Raw genomic sequence first — 26,385 nt, forward strand, 5'->3', positions numbered from 1 at the left:
TATACTGCCTTTCTCAGCCCGTAGGCGAGTCAAGGCAGTTAACAGGTTAAAATTCAATGTTTACAATATCATAAATATAATTAAAAACATAACATATAATAAAAAACTAAACAAATCAATAAATATAAATTCATAGTGTCTCCTTGTTAAAAATGTTGTCTGGTCTCATTGTCATCATTCCATTTTCCTATGTCAGTTACTTTGCATTTGGAAACGCTTGTTCAAAAATTCACGTCTTGACTTTTTTCCGGAACGTTAAAAAGGAGGGGACCGATCTAATATCTATACAGAGGGCATTCCATAGCCGAGGTGCCACCGCCAAGAAGGCCCTGTCTCTGGTCTCTGCCAAATGTACTTGTGACAAAGGCGGTAATGAGAGCAGGGCCTCCCCAGATGATCTTAAGGTCCTAGATGGTTCATAAGGCGAGATGCGTTTGGACATGTAAGTTGGGCCAGAACCGTTTAGGGCTTTATAGGCTAACGCCAGCATTTTGAATTGTGCCCTGTAGCAAACTGGCAACCAATGGAGCTGGAGCAACAGAGGAGTTGTACACTCCCTGATATCAGGTGGTGCAATACTGGCTAAGCAGTATAATTCCCCCAGTGCATAGTGCTCTCTGGATGTAGGTGAACTACAACTCCCAAACTCAAGGTCAATGCCCGCCAAACCCTTCTAGTGTTTTCTGTTGGTCTTGGGAATTCTGTGTACCAAGTTTGGTTCAATTCCATAGTTGATGGAGTTCAGAATGCTCTTTGATTGTAGGTGAACTATAAATCCCAGCAACTACAACTCCCAAATGACAAAATCAATTCTTTTTTTTAAGTGAAGGACATACATTGGGTTGTTAGGTGTCTTGTGTCCAAATTTGGTGTCAATTCCCCCAGTGGTTTTTGAGTTCTGTTAATCCCACAAACGAACATTACATTTTTATTTATATAGAAGATCATGGCACTTTGTTATTGTTGGGAGTTTTCAAATTGCTTTGAAGGGTAGATTTACATTGCAGAATGGATCTAGTTTGTCCCAGTTTGAAGTGCCGAGGCTTAGTGTTTTGGAATCCTGAGATCCTGGGATCCTGGGAGGTGCAGTTTGACAAGGTCTTCTCTGCCAAAGAGCTCTATGTGCAAACCAAGGCAAGGGTGTTCCTGAGTATGTGCAGAGTGCAGGCTGATCTGATAAAGCCCTTCGCTTCCTCCGAAGGCTACCTGGAGCGGGGCCAGGGTTGCTTCCAAAGGTAGATGCCCAAAGCCTGCCCTCCCCTTCCTGAGCATGAGCCGGGGTTTCTCCTCTTGCTTTAATCTGAAGCATCCATTTAAAATCCCTAATCCCAGACATAACCTTGTCTCTGCTCTGCGCCACGGCAGCTTCGTTTAATAATAACTGGCGCAAAAGACAATCCCCTCCCGACAAGGCTTGGCTGAATTCCCCTTCGCTTTAAGCCCTCTCCCTGCAGCCTGGATTTGGGGCTCTTTTCGGTGGCACACCTACACTGGAGAATTAATGCAGTTCAGCATCTCCTTAACTGCTACGGCTCAGTGCAATGGAATCCTGGGAGTTGTAGTTTTGGAAGGTCTTTAGCCTTCTCTACCAAAGAGTGCTAAGGCTTCACCAAATTCCCAGGATCCCAGGATAATGATCCATGGCATTTCAAGTGGTGTCAAACTGTATTCATTCCTTACTTACTTAGGCAATCCTCATTGTCCGAGTAAGATAATCTTCCAGGGTGGGTCCGTATGTGACTGTGGAGCCCTATTCTTGACCCACATGTTCTCTCGCAGTGAGGGCATCGGTTTCCAGGTGGAAGGCCGTCCCGGTCGGGGTTGGCTTGACGCGCCTTCCTCTTGACGGGTTTCTCTCTTTCGCCCTCCATTCATGCCTCTTCAAATTCTGCAGCACTGCTGGTCACAGCTGACCTCCAACTGGAGAACTCAAAGGCCAGGGCTTCCCAGTTCTCAGTGTCTATGCCAGAGTTTTTAAGGTTGAATGTATTGTTGAAGGTTTCATGGCCGGAATCATTGGGTTGTTGTAGGTTTTTTTTCGGGCTATATGGCCATGGTCTAGAGGTATTCTCTCCTGACGTTTCGCCTGCATCTATGGCAAGCATCCTCAGAGGTGGTAATTTTTAAGGTTGGCTTTGAGCCCATCTTTAAATCTCATTTTCTGTTCTTGAGTTCAGTGTAGAGCAACTGCTTTGGGTGACAGTGGTCAGGCATCCAGACAACGTGGCTGGTCCAGCGGAGTTGATGGCTGAGGAACATCGCTTCAGTGCTGGTGGTCTTTGCTTCTTCCAGCACGCTGACATTTGTCTGCTTGTCTTCCCAAGAGATTTGCAGGATTTTCTGGAGGCAGCGCTGATGGAATCATTCCAGGAGTTCATGTGACGTCTGTAGACAGTCCACGTCTCGCAGGCATAGAGCAGGGTTGGGAGGACAATAGCTTTATAGACAAGCCCTTTGGTCTCCCTATGGATGTCCCTGTCCTCAAACACTCTGTGCTTCATTCGGAAAAATGCTGCACTCGCAGAGCTCAGTGTCAATGTTGACTTTTGTGGAGAGGTGGCTGCCAAGGGAGCGGAAATGGACAACACTTTCTAATGTTACACCATTAAACTATCTCTGGCATTGGAGAGGGGTTGGCTGGTGACTTCTGGAAGAGCACATTGGTTTTCTCCATGTTCAATGACAGGCCGTGCTCTGTGTATGCTTCTGCCAAGATGTTTAGAGTGGCTTGTAGGTCTTCTTCTGAATGTGCACAGGTGACGTTGTCATCAGCTTTTAAGCAGAGGCTGGATGGCCATCTGTCAGGGGTGATTTGAATGCAATATTCCTGCTTCTTGGCAGAATGGGGTTGGACTGGATGATGGCCCATGAGGTCTCTTCCAACTCTTTGATTCTATGATTCTATGTGTCTTCCAAGAATTCCTGTCCTCAGAAGCACTTCAACTACGCATTGGGTTGCTCTCCCTACATTATCCTTTAAAAAACCTTTACTTTGTGCCCAGTGTTTATTTTAAAAAAATAATTTATTACATCTGGCCCGGCCATAATGTTTTAATTTTTGTGTGTTACTGCCTATATGTGAGTTATATTAATTGTACTGTTTAATTTGCTTGCTGCTTTGTTGTTTTACTCATGTGTTGTTGCTCTTGGCCTCATGTAAGCCGCCCCGAGTCCCCTTGGGGAGATGGTGGCAGGGTATACATAAAGTATTATTATTTATTTATTACCAGCCGTCCCTTGCCACGCATTGCTGTGGCCCAGTCTGATGATCTGGAAAATAAAGTAATGGTTTCTAATATATGTAATTCCTTTATGCTTATGGGTAAACAGTATTCTTTGTTAGGTTCTTGTGGGGTTTTTTGGGCTATATGGCCATGCTCTAGAACACGGCCATATAGCCCGAAAAAACCCACAAGAACCTAGTGATTCCAGCCATGAAAGCCTTCGACAATACAGTATTCTTTGTTGTTTCTATGTCAGTGTTGATGCGGAGATTGTCTTGTTTGCCTACTCTGGAATATGCGACATATAATTATCCTTCTTGAGGGGTCCCTTTCAAATCAATGATACTATATCTCTCTGTGTGTGTATTTGACTCATATATATCTCTATCTATCTCTATGGCTGGATGGCTCTTTGCCAGGAGGGCTTTGATTACGTTTTCTTGCCCTGGTGAAGGGAGTTGGACTGGATGGCCTTATGTATGGTGGTTCTGTGTGAGAAGTTTGTCCCAATTCTGTCATTGGTGGGGTTCAGCATGCTCTTTGATTGTAGGTGAACTATAAATCCCAGCAACTACAACTCTCAAATGTCAAGGTCTATTTTCCCCAAACTCTACCAGTATTCACATCTGGGCATATGGAATATTCGTGCCAAGTTTGGTCCAGATCCATCATTGTTTGAGTCCACAGTGCTCTCTAGATGTAGGTGAACTACAACTCCCAAACTCAAGGTCAATGCCCACCAAAACCTTGTAGTGTTTTCTGTTGGTCATGGGAGTTCTGTGCCCCAAGATTGGTTCAATGCCATCATTGGTGGAGTTCAGAATGCTCTTTGATTGCGGGTGTACTATAAATCCCTGCAATTACAAATCCCCAAATTACAAAATCAATTTTTTGAGTGATGGTCACTCGTTGGCCTGAGAGGTGTCTTGTGTCCAAATTTGGTGTCAATTCGTCCAGTGGTTTTTGAGTTCTGTTAATCCCACAAACAAACATGACATTTTTATTTATATCGATTATATTATGCGTCCCCCCAATGCGCCTTCAGCCTTCCCATCCCCTTTTGCATCTGTGGAGGTTAATGAAGCAGGGACTTTTGTCATGAAGCATTCAGATGATTTCATTCTACGTTAATGAGTAACGATCTTCAACAAGAAAACTCTGGATGATGCATAAGGAGGGGGTTCAATGGGATGCGCTCCATGCGCGTGAGGTTGTGGAGCACACGCCCAGCACGATCAGCCCAAAGGATGGCACCTGATGCATTGGGCCACTTAAGCTTTGCACAAACACAAACACACACAGATCAAGTCTTAATGCATTGTCGAAGGCTTTCATGGCTGGATTCACTGGGTTGTTGTAGGTTTTTTCGAGCTATATGGCCATGGTCTTGAGGCATTGTCTCCTGATGTTTCGCCTGCATCTATGGCAAGCATCCTCTGACGTAGTGAGGTCTGTTGGAACTAGGAAAATGGGTTTATATATCTGTGGAAGGACCAGGGTGGGACAAAGGACTCTTGTCTGCTGGAGCTAGGTGTGACCACCTTGATTAGCATATAATGGCCTGACAGTGCCTGGAGCAAACTTTTGTTGAGAGGTGATTAGATATCCTTGTTTGTTTCCTTTCTGTTGTTGTGCTGTTGTAATTTTAGAGTTTTTTAATACTGGCAGCCAGATTTTGTTCCTTTTCATGGTTTCCTCCTTTCTGTTGAAATTTCAACCATGAAAATGAACAAAATCTAGCTACCAGTATTAAAAAAACTCTAAAATTACAACAGGCACTGCCAGGCCATCAAATGCTAATCAAGGTGGTCAGTTGAAACATTCACACCTAGCTCCAGCAGACAAGAGTCCTTTGTCTCACCCTGGTCATTCCACAGATATATAAACCCATTTTCCTAGTTCCAACAGACCTCACTACCTCTAAGGATGCTTGCCATAGATGCAGGCGAAACGTCAGGAGAAAATGCTTCTAGAACATGGCCATATAGCCCGAAAAAACCTACAACAACCCAGATCAAGTCTTGCTCTTCCCCTTCCTCTCATCTGTGGCTTTCTTTCCATTCCCTCCCCTTCTGTGCGCACGCCATTCTCTCCAGGGCTTTTGCCTTCAGCTCGCTTGCTTAATTATTCAAAAACTCACAGAACTCCAGGGAAATTGAAAAAGCAAAGCTGAAGACTCTTTTCAAGTGGGAGCACCTAGAATCATAGAATCAAAGAGTTGGAAGAGACCTCGTGGGCCATCCAGTCCAACCCCATTCTGCCAAGAAGCAGGAATATTGCATTCAAATCACCCCTGACAGATGGCCATCCAGCCTCTGTTTCAAAGCTTCCAAAGAAGGAGCCTCCACCACACTCCCTCTGGGGCAGAGAGTTCCACTGCTGAACGGCTCTCACAGTCAAGAAGTTCTTCCTAATGTTCAGATGGAATCTCCTCTCTTGTAGTTTGAGAGGAGAGGAACCTGTTATTATATTGGGAAAAAGTGTGCAACCTTTCCTATCACACCAGTGAGGACAGATCTTAGCATGGTTTACATGCCTTTGGGCTTCGTCACTGAGGCTGGGAAACTGCTTATCGTTTTGCCATGAAACACAAACGTGACACGGCTCCGTCAACGTGTAATGACACATGCAGAGATGTGTCATTGCTCTCCTGCTGCTTTTGTTCATGTCGAAAGAGGTCTGTTGACGACATGTCCTTTTGGAGACCTCCCCATCATGGGGTCAACGATGAGAGATGCCGGAGAGAGACTGCTCTTCACGTCCCTGCTCCGATCTTGCCAATGAGCCCTTGTCTGAGAAAAGTCAGGGTGAATGTTGCAATCAGCGGGCTTGAATAGCATTGAGTAGCCTTGCAGCTGCAAAGTCAATCAGTGAGGGTATCTGCATAGAGGGTATCTGGAGGGGTTGCAAGGGGGTGTTAGAGAGCTCTCCAAAGACCACCAGAAAACATAGTATTTTCTGTTGGTCATGGAGGTTCTGTGTGGGAAGTTTGGCCCAATTCAATTGTTGGTAGGGTTCAGAATGCTCTTTGATTGTAGGTGAACTATAAATCCCAGTAACTCCAAATCCCAAATGTCAAGGTCTATTTTCCCCAAATTCCATCTGTGTTCATATTGGGGCATATGGAATATTTGTGCCAAATTTGGTCCACATCCATCATTGTTTGAGTCCACAGTGCTCTCTGGATGTAGGTGAACTACAACTCCCAAAACTCAAGGTCAATGCCCACCAAACCCTTCCAGAATTTTCTGTTGGTCATGGGAGTTCTGTGTACCAGGTTTGATTCAATTCCATCATTGGTGGAGTTCAGAATGCTCTGTGATTGTATGTGAGCTACAAATCCCAGGAACTACAACTCCCAAATGTCAAATTTCCACAAACTTTACCAGTGTTCACATTTGCGCATATTGAGTATTCGTGTAGAGATTGGGCCAGATCCATCATTGTTTGAGTCCACAGTGCTCTCTGGGTGTAGGTGAACTACAACTCCCGAAACCCAAGGTCAATGCCCACCAAACCCTTCCAGTATTTTCTGTTGGTCATGGGAGTTCTGTGTGCCAGGTTTGATTCAATTCCATCATTGGTGGAGTTCAGAATGCTCTGTGATTGCATGTGAACTACAAATCCCAGGAACTACAACTCCCAAATGTCAAGATTCTATTTTCCACAAACTTTACCAGTGTTCACATTTGGGCATATTGAGTATTCGTGTAGAGATTGAGCCAGATCCATCATTGTTTGAGTCCACAGTGCTCTCTGGGTGTAGGTGAACTACAACTCCCGAAACTCAAGGTCTGTGCCCACCAAACCCTTCCAGTATTTTCTGTTGGTCATGGGAGTTCTGTGTGCCAAGTTTGATTCAATTCCATCGTTGGTGGAGTTCAGAATGCTCTTTGATTGTAGGTGAACTATAAATCCCAGCAACTGCAACTCCCAAATGACACAATCAATATAATAATAATAATAATAATAATAATAATAATAATAATCTGTATTTATACCCCGCCTCCTCCTTACATAAGGGTAAGGCCATGCCCGTCCATACAGTAAACACAATATAAACACAAAAAACACAACAGATAATCAAAAAATAAATTACATAAAATGCAAAACCATATTTGCATTACTATTCATAACAGCAAGAAAATGACAGTTATGAAGTAGCAATGAAAATAATTTCATATTAAGGGGTTGTGGCATTAGGAAGGTTGAGAACCACTGGCATAGAGGTAGCCTGGCCTCTGTTGCCTGGAGGCATCCTCTGCTTGAGAGGTGTGCACTGGCACGTGATTGCTTGCTGCCCAGAGTTCTAAATATATGAATAAATACATAAAATAACAGCTAATCTTGGCACGAAAGAGTAAGGTGGGATCAGTCTTAATGTATATGTGTTGTGTTGATAATTTTATGCCTATGTTTTGCTTACTCTGTATGTTTTTGTGTTTTGACGATTTGGAAACCGCCCAGCGTCCCCTCGGGGAAATACTTACTTACTTACTTACTTACTTACTTAGGCGATCCCTCATTTTCCGAGGAGGATTGTCTTCCAGTGTTCTTGTGGATCCGTATGTGGCTGTGGAGCCCTATTCTTGCTCTGCATCTTCTTCCGCAGGGAGGGCATTGGTTCCCAGGTGGAAGGGGGTCTCGGTCGGGGTTGGCTTGACGCGCCTTCCTCTTGGCACGTTTCTCTCTTTCACCCTCCATTCGTGCCTCTTCAAATTCTGTAGCACTGCTGGTCACAGCTGACCTCCAGCTGGGGCAGTCAAGGGCCAGGGCTTCCCAGTTCTCAGTGTCTATGCCAGAGTTTTAAAGGTTGGCTTTGAGCCCATCTTTCAATCTCTTTTCCTGCCCTCCAACATTCCGTTTTCCATTCTTGAGTTCGGAGTAGAGCAACTGCTTTGGGAGGCGGTGGTCAGGCATCCGGACAACGTGGCCGGTCCAGAGGAGTTGATGGCGGACCACCACCATTGCTTCAATGCTGATGGTCTTTGCTTCTTCCAGCACGCTGACATTTCTCCACCTGTCTTCCCAAAAGATTTTCCAGAGGCAGCGCTGATGGAATTGTTCTAGGAGTTGATGTGACGCCTGTAGACAGTCCACGTTTCACAGGCATATAGCAGGGTTGGGAGGACCATAGCTCTATAAACAAGCACCTTGGTATCCCTATGGATGTCCCAGTCCTCAAACACTCTCTGCTTCATTCAGAAAAATGCTGCGCTCGCAGAGCTCAGGCAGTGTTGTATTTCGGTGTCGATGTTGGTAGAGAGGTGGCTGCCAAGGGAGCGGAAATGGTCAACGTTTTCTAATGTTACACCATTAAGCTGTATCACTGGCATTGGAGAGGGGATGGCTGGTGTCTGCTGGAACAGAACCTTGGTTTTCTCCATGTTCAATGGCAGGCCGAGCTTCTCGTATGCTTCTGCAAAGGTGTTTAGAGTGGCTTGTAGATCTTCTTCTGAATGCGCACAGACGACATTGTCATCAGCATACTGGAGTTCTATAACAGATGTTGTTGTAACCTTGGTTTTGGATTTCAGTCTGCTGAGGTTGAACAGCTTGCCATCTGTCCAATAGATGATTTCCATCCCGGTGGGAATCTTCCCATCAACAAGGTGAAGTATCATAGCCATGAAGATGGAGAATAAAAATAAAACTTTATTTATGTACCACTCTCGGGGAAATAGAGTGGTATATAAATAAAGTTTTATTTTTATTGTTATATTATTATCATGGCTACTCAATGCTATTCAAGCTTGCTAATTGCAACATTCATGCCCTGGACATTCCACAGTTTTATATATACACACTCCACTTGCTTCCTTGCCAACAGAGCCTCTGAAGATGCCATTAGCCACAGATGCAGGTGAAATGTCAGGAGAGAATGCAACTGGAACATGGCCAGACAGGCCAAAAAAAATCACAGCAACCCAGAGCTAAGTATACTCCAGAGGACAGGGTGAGAATCCAAAATGACTATATCAGATGGGAGAGCCAAGAGGCCAGAACTAACAAAATGGATTTTGACAGGGGAAAATATATGGTTTGACACTTAGGTAATAATATTTATATTTATTTTTATTTATTTATCATGTCAGGGGCAACCAGACCATTGTATTACATTTCTAAGAGAACAAAACAAACAAACAGACAAAACACAAAATTTGTGAGTTTGGTAGTTGATTAAATGTCCTTTGACCAGTCTCTGTCCCCTTGGAGTGCCTCTGGTGTTGCCGCAAGAAGGTCCTCCCTGGTGCATGTGGCAGGGCTCAGGGTGCATTGCAGCAGGTGGTCTGTGGTTTGCTCTTCTCCACACTCGCATGTCGTGGATTCCACTTTGTGGCCCATTTCTGAAGGTTGGCTCTGCATCTCGTGGTGCCAGAGCGCAGTCTGTTCAGCGCCTTCCAAGTCGCCCAGTCTTCTGTCTGCCCAGGGGGGAGTCTCTCATCTGGTATCACCCATGGATTGAGGTTCTGGGTTTGAGCCTGCCACTTTTGGACTCTCGCTTGCTGAGGTATTCCGAGTGTCTCTGTAGATCTTAGAAAACTATGTCTGGATTTAAGTTGTTGACGTGCTGGCTGATACCCAAACAGGGGATGAGCTGGAGATGTCTCTGCCTTGGTCCTTTCACTATTGGCTGCTACTTCCCGGCGGATGTCAGGTGGTGCAATACCGGCTAAGCAGTGGAATTTCTCCAGTGGTGTAGGGTGCAGGGTGCAGACACCTTGTGATAATGCGGCATGTCTCATTAAGAGCCACATCTACTGTTTTAGCGTGGTGAGATGTGTTCCACACTGGGCATGGATACTCAGCAGCAGAGTAGCATAGCGCAAGGGCAGATGTCTTCACTGTGTCTAGTTGTGATCCCCAGGCTGTGCCAGTCAGCTTTCGTATGATATTGTTTCTAGCACCCACTTTTTGCTTGATGCTCACACAGTGCTTCTTGTAGGTCAGAGCATGGTCCAGATTGACTCCCGGGTATTTGGGTGTGTTGCAATGCTCCAGTGGGATTCCTTCCCAGGTGACAATCCTCAGAGCTCGGGATGCTTGTCTGTTCTTGAGATGAAAAGCACATGTCTGTGTTTTAGATGGATTAGGGATCAGCTGGTTTTCCCTGTAATAGGCAGTAAGAGCACCTAGAGCTTCAGAGAGCTTCTGTTCAACCATCTCAAAGCTCCCTGCTTGGGCAGTAATGGCACGATCATCAGCATAGATGAAGCTCTCTGTCTCTTCTGGCAGTGACTGGTCATTTGTGTAGATGTTGAACATGGATGGAGCAAGCACGCTCCCCTGAAGCAGGCCGTTCTTCTGTTTCCACCATCTGCTTCTCTGGCCCTGGAAGTCAACAAATAATAGGCAATAATAATGATATGGACATCTATAGGATAGGGACTACAGCTCCCAGCATCCCCTAGACCAAGCCCTTTAGGAGAAGAGGACAATCCAAATGCACTGCTTCCAAGCTGCAAGCTTTATTTTCTTTCTTTGAGTTCTTTGAGAGTATTCCAATCCCTCCATATTTCCAATTTCCTATTCCTGAACTGCAACTCCCAGCAAGATAAGATATATAGATTAGATAGAGCTATATAGGTAGGTAGGTAGGTAGGTAGGTAGGTAGGTAGGTAGGTAGATCGATCAGGAGGACTGCTGGGAGTTGGAGTCCAAGAATAGGTAGAGAAGGAAAAAAAGAGGAGAAAGAAGGGAAAGAAAGGGGGGAAGGAAGAGGAAGAGGAAGAGGAAGAGGAAGAGGAGGGAGGGAGGAAGGAAGGAAGGAAGGAAGGAAGGAAGGAAGGAAGGAAGGAAGGAAGGAAGGAAGGAGAGAAGAAAAGATTAAAAGGGAGGGAAGGACAGAGAGAAAGAGAAAAGGGGTATCGGAGGGGTCACCAAAACCATCAGAAAACACAGTATTTTCTGTTGGTCATGGGGGTTCTATGTGAAAAGTTTGGTTCAATTCTATTGCTGGTGGGGTACAAAATGCTCTTTGATTGTAGGTGAACTATAAATCCCAGCAACTACAACTCCCAAATGTCAAGGTCTATTTTGCTGTGTTCATATTTGGGCATATGGAGTATTTGTGCTAAGTGTGGTCCAGATCCATCATTGTTTGAATCTACAGTGCTCTCTGGGTGTAGGTAAACTATAACTCCAAAACTCAAGGTCAATGCCCACCAAACCCTTCTAGTGTTTTCTATTGGTCTTGGAAGTCCTATGTGCCAAGTTTGGTTCAATCCCATCGTTAGAGGAGTTCAGAATGCTCTTTGATTGCAGGTAAACTATAAATCCCAGCAACTACAACTCCCAAATGACAAAATCAACTTTTTTGAGTGGTAGTCACTCATTGGGTTGTTAGGTGTATTCTGTCCAAATTTGGAGTCAATTTTTGCAGTGGTTTTTGAGTTCTGTTAATCCCACAAACGAACGTGACATTTTTATTTATATAGAAGAGGGAGATAGAGAAGGTGAAACGTGTCCAGAGAAGGGCCACCAAAAGGATGGCAACGACAAATCCTTTTGAAGAGCAACTTAGGGAGCTGGGCATGTTGGAGAAGAGAAGGTTGAGAGAGTGGGACATGAGAACCAGCTTTGAAGGAGGTCACGATTAAGGAGGAGCCACGTTTGTGGCCTAATACAGCAATGGATTCAAATTCCAGGAAAAAGAGATTCCACCTAGAATCATAGAATCAAAGAGTTGGAAGAGACCTCCTTGGCCATCCAGTCCAACCCCCTTCTGCCAAGAAGCAGGAATGTTGCATTCAAATCACCCCTGACAGATGGCCATCCAGCCTCTGTTTAAAAGCTTCCAAAGAAGGAGCCTCCACCACACTCCGGGGCAGAGAGTTCCACTGCTGAACGGCTCTCACAGTCAAGAAGTTCTTCCTAATGTTCAGGTGGAATCTCCTCTCTTGTAGTTTGAAGCCATTGTTCCGCATCGTAGTCTCCAAGGAAGCAGAAAACAAACTTGCTCCCTCCTCCTCCCTGTGGCTTTCTCTCACATAAGTATCCATGGCTATCATATCTCCTCTCAGCCTTCTCTTCTTCAGGCTAAACATGCCCAGCTCCTTAAGCCGCTCCTCATAGGGCTTGTTCTCCAGACCCTTGATCATTGTTCTCCAGACCCTTGATTTCCAGACCTAAACCTTTGGAGGAACTTCCTGACAGAGCTGTTCAGTAGTGGACTCTGGGAGTCTAGTGTCTATTTCTCTGGAGATTTGAAACTGAGCCTGGATGGCCATCTGTTGGGAGGGTTTTGACTGTGCCTTCCTTCCTGGCAGAAGGAGGTTTGGTTGAATGTCCCCTTGAGGTTTCTTCCAATATGTGAAAGGCACACCAGCTTGGAAGAAACATAAGTTTTGCCAGGGAAGTGCCATAATAAGTTGGAAATGGCTGAACCAAAAAGGATCAAAGAAAAATGTCCCTCTTGGCCAATGAAAGTGCTTTTTGTTGCCCTTCCAGCTGTGTTTCTCTGCAGCACCCATCATCCCCGGCATGAGCTCAGCACATCTGGAAGGACTGAAATCCCAGGAGGCAACGGGAGGCGGGCGCCGGCCGGGTGTCCTTCCTAAGCGCCTTATCACTCTCCTGGGAGCAGATGTTGAGCCCATCCCTCCAAAAGCCGATTAATCCCATGGCATTTGGTGCAAATTAACCAAATATGTTTGCAACTTTGCAGCCTCTTTGGATGCCTGGCCGCTCTGCACGGAAATGGAGACAGCATGCATCCTTCTGCATTTCTGTGTGTGTTTTGCATGGCAGGATTTGCACTCAGGTTTGGGGTTTTGCACCAAGGGCAGAGTGCCATTGAGGCTGGAAGCCAGGGCATCCATGGACCTGCTGGAATTGGCTGCAGCTGGCCACTGGAGTGAGACGGGCACTTTGCACATGCTCAGGGGCACTCTTGTGCTCTTGCCTTGCCAAGGAAGTAACTTGCTTGGTGATGTATTGCAGTGAACTTGGTTTGGCCTTGCACTTGGATGCATTGGCAAAGCCACTTGGATCTAGGGTGAGATGGGCTCTTTGCACATGCTCAGGGGCACTCTTGTGCTCTTGCCTTGCCAGGGAAGTCACTGGTGATGTATTTCGGTGCCCTTGGTTTGGCCTTGCACTTGGGTGCATTGGCAAAGCCACTTGGATCTGGGGTGAGATGGGCACTTTGCACATGCTCAGGAGGACTCTTGTGCTCTTGCCTTGCCAAGGAAGCCACTGCTTGCTGGTGATCTATTGTAATGCCCTTGGTTTAGCCTTCCGCTTGGATGCATTGGCAAAGCCATTTGGATCTGGGGTGAGATGGGCACTTTGCACATGCTCAGGGGGACTCTTGTGCTTATGCCTTGCCAGGGAAGTCACTGATGATGTATTGCAATGCCCTTGGTTTGGCCTTACACTTGGGTGCATTGGTTAAGCCACTTGGATCTGGAGCGAGACGGGCACTTTGCACATGCTCAGGGAACTCTTGTGCTCTTGCTTTGCCAGGGAAGTCACTGGTGAGGTATTGCAGTGCCCTTGTTTGGCCTTACACTTGGATGCATTGGCAAAGCCACTTGGATCTGGGATGAGATGGGCACTTTGCACATGCTCAGGGGCACTCTTGTGCTCTTGACTTGTTTGGTAATGTATTGCAGTGCCCTTGGTTTGGCCTTGCACTTGGGTGCATTGGCAAAGCCACTTGAATCTGGGGTGAGACGAGCACTTTGCACATGCTCAGGGGGACTCTTGTGCTCTTGCCTTACCAAGGAAGCCACTGCTTGCTTGGTGATCTATTGTAATGCCCTTGGTTTGGCTGTGCACTTGGATGCATTGGCAAAGCCACTTGGATCTGGGGTGAGACTGGCACTTTGCACATGCTCAGGGAACTCTTGTGCTCATTCCTTGCCAAGGAAGTCACTGGTGAGGTATAGCAATGCCCATGTTTGGCCTTACACTTGGATGCATTGGCAAAGCCATTTGAATCTGGGGTGAGACGAGCACTTTGCACATGCTCAGGGGGACTCTTGTGCTGTTGCCTTGTTTGGTAATGTATTGCAATGCCCTTAGTTTGGCCTTGCACTTGGGTGCATTGGCAAAGCCACTTGGATCTGGGATGAGACGGGCACTTTGCACATGCTCAGGGAACTCTTGTGCTCTTGCTTTGCCAGGGAAGTCACTGGTGAGGTATTGCAGTGCCCTTGTTTGGCCTTACACTTGGATGCATTGGCAAAGCCACTTGGATCTGGGATGAGATGGGCACTTTGCACATGCTCAGGGGCACTCTTGTGCTCTTGACTTGTTTGGTAATGTATTGCAGTGCCCTTGGTTTGGCCTTGCACTTGGGTGCATTGGCAAAGCCACTTGAATCTGGGGTGAGACGAGCACTTTGCACATGCTCAGGGGGACTCTTGTGCTCTTGCCTTACCAAGGAAGCCACTGCTTGCTTGGTGATCTATTGTAATGCCCTTGGTTTGGCTGTGCACTTGGATGCATTGGCAAAGCCACTTGGATCTGGGGTGAGACTGGCACTTTGCACATGCTCAGGGAACTCTTGTGCTCATTCCTTGCCAAGGAAGTCACTGGTGAGGTATAGCAATGCCCATGTTTGGCCTTACACTTGGATGCATTGGCAAAGCCATTTGAATCTGGGGTGAGACGAGCACTTTGCACATGCTCAGGGGGACTCTTGTGCTGTTGCCTTGTTTGGTAATGTATTGCAATGCCCTTAGTTTGGCCTTGCACTTGGGTGCATTGGCAAAGCCACTTGGATCTGGGATGAGACGGGCACTTTGCACATGCTCAGGGAACTCTTGTGCTCTTGCCTTGCCAGGGACGTCACTGGTGAGGTATTGCAGTGCCCTTGTTTGGCCTTACACTTGGATGCATTGGCAAAGCCACTTGGATCTGGGATGAGATGGGCACTTTGCACATGCTCAGGGGGACTCTTGTGCTGTTGCCTTGTTTGGTAATGTATTGCAATGCCCTTAGTTTGGCCTTGCACTTGGGTGCATTGGCAAAGCCACTTGGATCTGGGGTGAGACGAGCACTTTGCACATGCTCAGGGGGACTCTTGTGCTCTTGCCTTGCCAAGGAAGCCACTGCTTGCTTGGTGATCTATTGTAACGCCCTTGGTTTGGCCTTGCACTTGAATGCATTGGCAAAGCCACTTGGATCTATGGTGAGATGGGCTCTTTGCACATGCTCAGGGGGACTCTTGTGCTCTTGCCTTGCCAGGGAAGTCACTGGTGAGGTATTGCAATGCCCTTGGTTTGGCCTTACACTTGGATGCATTGGAAAAGCCACTTGAATCTGGGGTGAGACGAGCACTTTGCACATGCTCAGGGGGACTCTTGTGCTCTTGGCTTGTTTGGTAATGTATTGCAGTGCCCTTAGTTTGGCCTTGCACTTGGGTGCATTGGCAAAGCCACTTGGATCTGGGATGAGACGGGCACTTTGCACATGCTCAGGGAACTCTTGTGCTCTTGCCTTGCCAGGGACGTCACTGGTGAGGTATTGCAGTGCCCTTGTTTGGCCTTACACTTGGATGCATTGGCAAAGCCACTTGGATCTGGGATGAGATGGGCACTTTGCACATGCTCAGGGGCACTCTTGTGCTCTTGCCTTGCCTTGTTTGGCAATGTATTGCCTTTGGATTGGCCTTGCACTTGGATGCATTGGCAAAGCCACTTGGATCTGGGGTGAGATGGGCACTTTGCGCATGCTCAGAGGGACTCTTGTGCTCTGGCCTTGCAAAGGAAGTCACTGCTTGCTTGCTGATCTATTGTAACGCCCCTGGTTTAGTCTTGCACTTGGATGCATTGGCAAAGCCATTGAATCTCCGTGAGACAGGCACTTTGCACATGCTCTGGGATACTCGTGTCTGCTGCTGGGTTGGTGATCTATTGCAACACTTTGCATTTTCCTGTGTTGGCAAAACTACAAGGATTTGGAGGTGCAGAGGAAGAGATAAACAGGGAAGTCAATGCCGAAGGGTGCTTCTACAATCTAACAGAGTTTGACACCACTTTCACTGCCATGGCTCAATGCTAGGCAATCCTGGGAGTTGTAGTTTCCCGGAGTCTTTTGCCTTCTCTTTTGCCTTATTGAATGACTAGCCCCAAGATCCCCTAGCAGAGAGCCAGGGCAGTTCAAGTGGGATCAAACTGCATCCATTCTATGGTGGAGATGCGCCCAAAGGGCAAGGAATGGGATATAGGTTTGCAAAGGGGTAAAATAAGCGAATGAGTGCTACGATGGGCGTTGGGATGCCCACTAAAGAGCACAGAGCTTGCATGGCTGCCTCTCAACAATTATTATTATTATTATTATTATTATTATTATTATGTTTATTTATCTCCCACTTTTCCTCTCCACAAGGAGACTCAAAGCAGCAATAGGATTCAGACCAACAGGGTTAAAGGTCTGGGAACTAGATCTCTCTCTGAGGGAGCTGAGCATGTTGAGTTTGGAGAAGGATGAGAGCAGGGCACATGAGAACCAGGTGGGAATATTGGAAAGGCTGTTCCATTGAGGAGGGAGGGAGGGAGCTTGGTTTCAGGTGCCCTCGAGATGAGGACACAAGGAACCCATGGATGGAAATGACAGGAAGCAAGATTGCAACTAAACAGTAGGAAGAACTGGGTTGCTGTGAGTTTTCTCTTCAACATCTACCTTAGACCCCTTGCTAGTTTGGCTCGGAGTTTCGGCCTGGACTGCTACCAATATGCAGACGATACCCAACTCTTTCTGCGCCTGGAGCCCGGAGCAACGTCAATTCCAGACAATTTCACCCTATGTCTGGAAGCTCTGTCAAACTGGCTACGTGCTAGCAGACTGAAGGTGAATCTGGCGAAGACTGAGATTCTTTGGCATGGCTGGCAGGCAGGTCTGAGTCCTCCGTTGCCCACCTTTGATGGTGCCGCCCTATCTCCATCGACCACTGTTAAGAGCTTAGGTGTCATCCTGGATTCGCAGCTGACAATGGAAGCTCAGGTCACTGCTGCCAGCAAACAGGCCTTTTCCCATCTACGACAAGCGAGGCAACTGCCATCCTCCCTATCTGACGAGGCTCTGGCAACGGTCATCCATGCCATGGTCATGTCTAGGCTGGACTATTGCAACGCCCTGTATGTGGGCCTTCCAATGTCTACGACCCCAAAGCTTCGTATTGTTCAGAATGCGGCAGCCAGGTTACGCACAAGAACGCCCATGAAATGCCATATGACACCAGTGCTGCAACATTGACATTGGCTTCCAACTGAGTCCCGTGGCCTGTATAAGATGCTAGTTCTGACCTTTAAAACTCTCTACGGCCAGGGTCCATCGTACCTTAGGGACTGTCTCTCCTTCTCCCATCATCGGAGGTCACAACGACCATCCCAACGTGACTTACTCCATAGACCGGGTCCTAGAGAAGTGCCCTTGGAAAGGACCAGGCACAGGTGGGCTTTCTCTCTTTCTGCCCCTCCTGCCTTGTGGGATTCCTTGCCGCCCTACTTGAGAGCCATGCGTGACTGAGGGCCTTTTACTCTCGCACTTCAGACCTGGCTTTTTATAATTTAGCTGTAAATCACCTAGAGCATTCTCGGATGGAGGGCGATTAATAAGTTATTAAATGATGATGATGATGATGATGATGATGTATGTCCATGTTCCAGAAGCATTTCCTGACTGTGAGAGCTGTTCAGCAGTGGAACTCTCTGCCCTAGAGTGATGTGGCGGCAAAAAAAGCCAATGGGATTTTGGCCTGCATCAAGAGGAGCCTAGTGTCTAGATCTAAGGAAGTCATGCTACCCCTCTATTCTGCTTTGGTTAGACCACATCTGGAATATTGTGTCCAATTCTGGGCACCGCAATTCAAGAGAGATATTGACAAGCTGGAATGTGTCCCGAGGAGGGCGACTAAAATGATCAAGGGTCTGGAGAACAAGCCCTATGAGGAGCGGCTTGGGGAGCTGGGCATGTTTAGCCTGAAGAAGAGAAGGCTGAGAGGAGACATGAAAGCCATGTATAAATATGTGAGAGGAAGCCACAGGGAGGAGGAGGGAGCAAGCTTGTTTTCTTCTTCCTTGGAGACTAGGACGCAATGGAACAATGGCTTCAAACTACAAGAGAGGAGATTCCATCTGAACATTAGGAAGAACTTCCTGACTGTGAGAGCCGTTCAGCAGTGGAACTCTCTGCCCCGGAGTGTGGTGGAGGCTCCTTCTTTGGAAGCTTTTAAGCAGAGGCTGGATGGCCATCTGTCAGGGGTGATTTGAATGCAATATTCCTGCTTCTTGGCAGAATGGGGTTGGACTGGATAGCCCACGAGGTCTCTTCCAACTCTCTGATGCTATGATTCTATGAGTGTGGTGGGGGCTCCTTCTTTGGACGTTTTTAAGCAGAGGCTGGATGGCCATCTGTCAGGGGTGCTTTGAATGCGATTTCCCTGCTTCTTGGCAGAATGGGGTTGGACTGGATGGCCCATGAGGTCTCTTCCAACTCTAGGATTCTATTATTCTATTCTCTCCTGACGTTTCACCCACATCTATGACAGGCATCCTCAGAGGTTAAAGGGTCTGTTGTAAACTAGGCAAGTGGGGTGCATATATCTGTGGAATGATGTCCAGGGTGGGAGAAGGTCCATGAGGAAGAGCTTCCTGAGGATCAGAGCTGTCCAACAGGGAAAGTCTGTTGACGTTTCCATCTCTGTATGCCTTTAAATGAGTGTTTCTCAACCTTCCTAATGCCGCAACTCCTTAATACAGTTCTGCATGTCATGGTGACCCCCAAACAGAACATTATTTTCGTTGCTACTTCATAACTGTCATTTTGCTCCTGTTATGAATCGTCATATAAATATCTGATATGCAGGATGGATTTTATTTATTTATTTATTTGCTAGACTTTTATCCCACCCTTTTCGGCCCGAAGACGACTCGGGGCGGCATACAGACTGGCAACATTAGATGCCAAACACACATAAATACATAATTTAAAACGGGTTAAATCACATAATAAAATCTATCTATATATATATATATAAACATAATGTTCGTTTGTGGGATTAACATAACTCAAAAACCACTGGACAAATTGACACGATTTTTGGACACCATACACCTAACAGTCCAATGAGTGTCCATCACCCATGAACAAACACACACACACAAGCAACCCAGCGGAACAGACTTAAACCCCTCCAAATATACACCATATATACACATACAGGCATGTAGCCGGGGGGGGGGGGGGGGGCTTGAGGGGCTTCAGCCCCCCCCCCCCCGGAAATTCTCATGGTGGTTCACGATAAGGCCTTACCGGTGCATTATTTAAACTGTTATGTTTATTCATATCATGATCTGATCACCATATTCAATATATCCCATATGCATGAGGGGGGTATTGGGGTAACGAAACAAAAGGTTTGCTAGGGTAGACCCTCTTTCACTCAGACTCAGCGCCCCCCCCCCAAAACTCAGCCCCCACGAACCCCCCCCCCCCTGAAAAAAACTCAGCCACCCCCAAATCGAAATCCTGGCTACGGGCCTATACACATACACATGCACTCATATACATAGAATCATAGAATCATAGAATCAAAGAGTTGGAAGAGACCTCCTGGGCCATCCAGTCCAACCCCATTCTGCCAAGAAGCAGGAATATTGCATTCAAATCACTCCTGACAGATGGCCGTCCAGCCTGTTTAAAAGCTTCCAAAGAAGGAGCCTCGACCACACTCCAGGGCAGAGAGTTCCACTGCTGAATGGCTCTCACAGTCAGGAAGTTCTTCCTCATGTTAAGATGGACTCTCCTCTCTTGTCGTTTGAAGCCATTGTTCCATTGCGTCCTAGTCTCCAGGGAAGCAGAAAACAAGCTTGCTCCCTCCTCCTCCCTGTGGCTTCCTCTCACATATTTATACATGGCTATCGTATCTTCTCTCAGCCTTTCTTCTTCAGGCTAAACATGCCCAGCTTCTTAAGCCGCTCCTCATTGGGCTTGTTCTCCAGACCCTTGATCATTTTAGTCACCCTCCTCTGGACACATTCCAGCTTAGAGTCAATATCTCTCTTGAATTGTGGTGCCCAGAATTGGACACAATATTCCAGGTGTGGTCTTACCAAGGCGGAATAGAGCATGGGGAGCATGACTTCCTTAGATCTAGACACTAGGCTCCTATTGATGCAGGCCAAAATCCCATTGGCTTTTTTGGCCGCCACATCACATTCCTGGCTCATGTTTAACTTGTTGTCCACGAGGACTCCAAGATCTTTTTCACACGTACTGCTCTCGAGCCAGGCATCGTCCCCCATTCTGTATCTTTGCATTTCGTTTTTCCTGCCAAAGTGGAGTCTCTTGCATTTGTCACCGTTGAACTTCATTTTGTTAAACAAGAAAGCAAGAAACAAAAAATAATAACAATACAGTTAAATAAATCACATATAAACATTAACATGCAAGGACTTAAAAACCTATGGCCGGGCCGGATGTAATAGTTAAAAATTAAAAAATAAATGCTGGGCATGAACAAGGTAGGATATATCTAATAGGAGGGTTTTAAAGGAGTGAGGGGAGCGCAATCCAAGTGGATAGTTAAAGTGCATTTGAGGAGGACATCCATCCATCTTGCCCCTTGGTCCTCTTCCTTTTGCCTTCAATTTTCCCAGAATAATGGCCTTCTCCAAGCTTTTCTGTCTCCTCATGATGTGGCCAAAGGACTTCCTCTTGGCCTCTCATCTCCTTCCCTCCAGTGAGCAGTTAAGCTTTATTTCCTGAAGTGTGGACTGGTTGGATCTTCTGGCGGTCCAAGGCGCTCTCAGCACTTTCCTCCAACACCACAGCTCAAAAGCCTCTCTCTTCCTTCGCTCAGCCTTCCCGAAGGTCCAGCTCTCACATCCGTAGGTGACTACAGGGAAGACCATGGCTTGGACTAGGCAGATCTTCGTTGCCAGTGTGATGTCTCTACTCTTGACTATTTTATCGAGACTGGACATTGCTCTCCTCCCAAGAAGGAAGCATCTCCTGATGTCCTGGCCACAGTCTGCATCTGCACTCATCTTTGCGCCTAGAAATACAAAGTCTGTCACGGCCTCCACATTTTCTCCCTCTATTTTCCAGTTGTCAATCATTCTTGTTGCCATAATCTTGGTTTTTTTTGACGTTTAGCTGCAACCCGGCTTTTGCGCTTTCTTCTTTCACCTTGGTCATAAGGCTCCTCAGCTCCTCCTCACTTTCGGCCATCAGAGTGGTGTCATCTGCATATCTAAGGTTGTTCATATTTCTTCCAGCAATTTCCACCCCAGCCTTGCATTCCTCAAGCCCCGCAAGATGTGTTCTGCATAGAAGTTGAATAGGTTGGGTGAGAGGATACAACCCTGCCGTAGGCCCAGGCATGTAGCCAGGGGGGAGGGGGGGGGGTTGAGGGGCTTCAGCCTCCCCCCCCCCCGAAATTCTCACAGTGGTCCGCGAGAAGGCGTTACTGGTGCATTATTTAAACTGTTATGTTTATTCATATCATGATCTGATCACCCTACTCAATATATCCCATATGCATGATGGGGGTGTTATTGGGGTAATGATACAAAAGGTTTGCTAGGCTAGACCCTCTTTCACTCAGACTCAGACCCCCCCCCGAAAATTTTTTAGCCCCCCCCCCCCAAACAAAATCCTGGCTACAGGCCTGCCTAGGCCTTTCCCAATCTTGAACCAGCCTGTTGTTCCGTGGTCAGATCTGACTGTCCACTCGTTATCTTTTAGTAAATTGCCCGGGGGGGGGGGGAGGGATGTGTGTGTCCAGAATTAACTGAGTTTCCAATGACGCCCATCTTCGGGTGGCTTTCTGCCCATCATCCCCAGAGCTTTGGGAAGGCATGTCCAGTTTATCTTGGGATGGGCGCCGGTGCTGGCTGGAGGGTGCCTCGCTGCCTGGCCGAAGTGGGCTGGACTGGGTGATCTTTGGGGGTCCCTTTCCCACCCCGGGATTCCAGGATGCTCAGACCCCGCCGGTGGAGCGCCTCTAAGCCGGGGAAAGAGAAAGAGGGCAGTTTCGAAGAGTTTGCGCCTTGGAAAGAAGCAAAGCCGGTCCCGAGTGGGAGCCACGCGTGGAGGAGGAGGAGGAGGAAGAGAAGGAGGAAGCAGGGCGCCCCTTGTGGCCGACGTTGGGCTCCAGGCTCCGCTCTCCTCTTCTGAGAAGGCGAGGCTGCCTCCTCCTCCTCCTCCTCCTGGGCCTCCTCGGCTCGTGTTTTGGGTGGGAGGGAGGGGAGGGGAGGGGGGCGTGGGGTGGATCCTCATGCGGACCGCCGGCGGCCTCCTCCTCCTCCTCCTCCTGTGGACCCAAGGCTCGCCTATGCTGCAGTGCCTCTGTGGAAGGAGACTCAGTTCCAACGAAAGCCCAGGTGGGACGCGTCGCGAGTGGGAGTGGGAGAAGGGAGGGAGAGGGGCCGGGAGGGCGCGCCACACCCGCCAGGGCTGGACAGAGGGGAACCGGGAGGAGTGGGCCTCCTTTGCGGCCAATGTCGGGGGGTCTCGCGTGGGTGCGGCGCGCGTGGGGAAGGGAAAGGCGACCCTCATGAGGACTGGTGACTTGGGCAGGGAGGGAGAGCACACCTTCTTGGGGAGCATTTGGGGGAATAGGGCATACAAGGGGGTGGGGGAGGTCTTGCGTGGGGTGGGAGAAGCCCCCTTCCTCCCTCCGTCCCTCCCTCCCTTCTTTCTTTCCTCCCTTCTTTCTTTCCTTCCTTCCTTCCTTCCTTCTTTCTTTCTTTCTTTCTTTCCTTCCTTCTTTCATTCCTACCTTATTTTTTTCTTTCCTTCCTTCCTTCTTTCCTTCCTTCTTTCTTTCTTTCTTTCTTTCTTTCCTTCCTTCTCTCTTTCCTTCCTTCCTTCCTTCTCTCCTTCCTTCCTTCCTTCCTTCCTTCCTTCCTTCCTTCCTTCCTTCTTTCCTTCTTCCTTCCTTCCTTCTTTCCTTCCTTCCTTCTTCCTTCCCTCTTTTTGCCTTTCCTTCCTTCCTGGATCCATTCTTCCATTCCTCCCTTTTGGGGCACTTCTCTTAGAAAGGGTAGCGAAATCGAGATAGGCAGAGTGTCCCCTCAAAAAGTACATACGCACACACATACACATATATGTACATGAGCACACATATAATGATGATGATGATGATCATCATCATCATCATATTTCTTACCCACCTCTCCTTATGGCTCGAGATGTGTTGCAGAAGAATTAAAACACATGCTTAAAGCCTACATGTATATATGTATGCATATATACACACACATTCACACACACACACACACACACACACACATATATATATATATATATAAATGCTCTATGCATAATGAGTACCTTAAAAACAAAAGAACCAATGAACGAAATCACACCAAATTTGACAACAAAACGTCTCACAACACAAGGAGTGCCCATCACTCAAGAAATTATGATTTTGTCATTTGGGAGTTGTAGTTGCTGGGATTTATAGTTCGCCTACAATCAAAGAGCATTCTGAACTTCACCAATGATGGAATTGAACCAAACTTGGCACACAGAACTCCCATGACCAACAGAAAATACTAGAATTGTTTGGTGGGCATTGACCTTGAGTTTGGGAGTTGTAGTTCACCTACATCCAGAGAGCACTGTGGACTCAAACAATGATAGGTCTGGACCAAACTTGGCACAAATATTCCATATACCCACATATGAACACAGATGGGGTTTGGGGGAAATAGACCTTGACATTTGGGAGTTGTAGACACTGGGATTCACAGTTCACCTACAATCAAAGAGCATTCTGAACCCCACGAACGAGAGAATTGGGACAAACTTTCCACACAGAACTCCCATGACCAACAGAAATTACTTAAGGCCATCCAGTCCAGCTACCTTCACCAGGGCAAGAAAATGTAATCAAAGCCCTCCTGACAAAGAGCCAGCCAGTCATATAGATAGATATAATTCACACACACACAGATATAGTATCGTAGATTTGAAAGGGACCCCTGAAGAAGGACAGTGATATGTTGCATGTTCCAGGGTGGGCAAACCAGACACTCTCCACATCAACACTGACAAAGAAATAGCAAGAAATACTGTTTACCCACAAGCAGAAAGGAATTACATATATTAGAAACCAATACTTTCTCATTACTTTTTTTCCTGATCACTAGACTGGGCCACAGCAACGCGTGGCAGGGGACAGCTAGTACATATATACACACAAATACATACATACATACATGAGTCCCCCTTCCAGGGTACAGAAGGGCGGGGTACAAATATTTGAAATCAATACATATACATGATACATATACATACACACATACTTGCATTTTTGGGAAATAATATATTTTTCCAATTTCCTTTCTCAAACCTCTTAACATCTTATCATTCTGGATTGTTATTGTTGCTCCTACGTGTATTTATACTCTGCTTCATCTCTGCCCAAGAAAACTCAAAGCATCTCACCCTGAAAACTGTCACAATGGGTGGATTAAAACCTAACATGGACAAACATGAAAATAGGATTAAATACTGAGAGTATTAAACACCAACCGTTAAAACCATTTAAAATACCAAAAACAACCACTCCCCAAATGTATGCACTCTTTGCAATCTATACATCTAGAATATTGTTTCATGGTAAACTGTATGTTTTCCCCCTTAACATCTATATGCAAAGTTTTGACATCTATATGCAAAGTTAACATATATATATACACAAAGTTACCATATATTTGGAAAGTCAACACATATATACAAAGTTAACATACATATGCAAATGAAACATACTTATGCAAAGTTAACATGTATGTAAAGTTAACATATATATACAAAGTTAACATATATGCAAAGTCAACACATATATACAAAGTTAACATGTTTATGCAAAGTTAACATATATATACAAAATTAACATATATATATATATATACAAAGTTAACATATATATGCAAAGTTAACATATATGTACAATGTTATATATATGCAAAGTTATATATACATACAAAGTTAACATATATATACACAAAGTTAATATATATATAAAGTTAGCATATAGATAAAAAGTTAACATATATATAAGAAGTTAACACATATATGCAAAGTTAACATGTATATACAAAGTTAACATATATATGCATATATGTGCTAAGTTAACATATATATATATAAAGTTAACACATATATGCAAAGTTAACATGTATATGCAAAGCTAACATATATACAAAGTTAACACGTATATGCAAAATTAACACGTATATGCAAAGTTAACATATATATGCAAAGTTAACATATATATGCATAGTTAACATATATATATATATATAAAGTTAACACATATATGCAAAGTTAACATGTATATGCAAAGCTAACATATATACAAAGTTAACACATATATGCAAAATTAACACGTACATGCAAAGTTAACCTATATATGCAAAGTTAACCTATATATGCAAAGTTAACCTATATATGCATAGTTAACACACACACACATATATATATATATAAAGTTAACACATATATGCAAAGTTAACATGTATATGCAAAGCTAACATATATACAAAGTTAACACGTATATGCAAAATTAACACGTATATGCAAAGTTAACATATATATGCAAAGTTAACATATATATGCATAGTTAACATATATATATATATAAAGTTAACACATATATGCAAAGTTAACATGTATATGCAAAGCTAACATATATACAAAGTTAACACATATATGCAAAATTAACACGTACATGCAAAGTTAACCTATATATGCAAAGTTAACCTATATATGCAAAGTTAACCTATATATGCATAGTTAACACACACACACATATATATATATATATAAAGTTAACACATATATGCAAAGTTAACATGTATATGCAAAGCTAACATATATACAAAGTTAACACATATGCTAACACGTATATGCAAAGGTAACATATATATGGAAAGTTAACATATATATGCATAGTTAACATATATATATATATGTAAAGTTAACACATATATGCAAAGTTAACACACATATGCAAAGTTAACATGTATATGCATAGCTAACATATATATATATATACAAAGTTAACACATACATGCAAAGTTAACATGTATATGCAAAGCTAACATATATATGCAAAGTTAACATGTATATGCAAAGCTAACATATATATGCAAAGTTTTCCAAAAACTGTATGCTCCTTTAACATCTTACAAGTATG

At 45.5% G+C, this 26,385-nt stretch overlaps 1 protein-coding gene across 2 annotated transcripts in view; it reads left to right on the forward strand.

Moving 5' to 3' along the window:
- FGF12 (fibroblast growth factor 12) overlaps positions 1-26,385 on the forward strand; it is a 404,357-nt gene that overhangs the window by 135,651 nt on the left and 242,321 nt on the right. The window contains exon 1 of one of the 2 annotated variants that reach the window (XM_060767256.2): positions 22,465-22,561. The exons of the other annotated variant lie outside the window; for it this stretch is intronic. Within the exon in view, the coding sequence (XP_060623239.1) occupies positions 22,513-22,561 (49 nt within the window). The 5' untranslated portion in view covers positions 22,465-22,512. Of the gene's footprint in view, positions 1-22,464; positions 22,562-26,385 lie in introns of those variants that run through there. 2 annotated transcript variants of the gene reach the window in all.

The sequence above is a fragment of the Anolis sagrei genome, chromosome 3 (assembly GCF_037176765.1).
Source record: "Anolis sagrei isolate rAnoSag1 chromosome 3, rAnoSag1.mat, whole genome shotgun sequence".
Classification (NCBI taxonomy): domain Eukaryota; kingdom Metazoa; phylum Chordata; class Lepidosauria; order Squamata; family Dactyloidae; genus Anolis; species Anolis sagrei.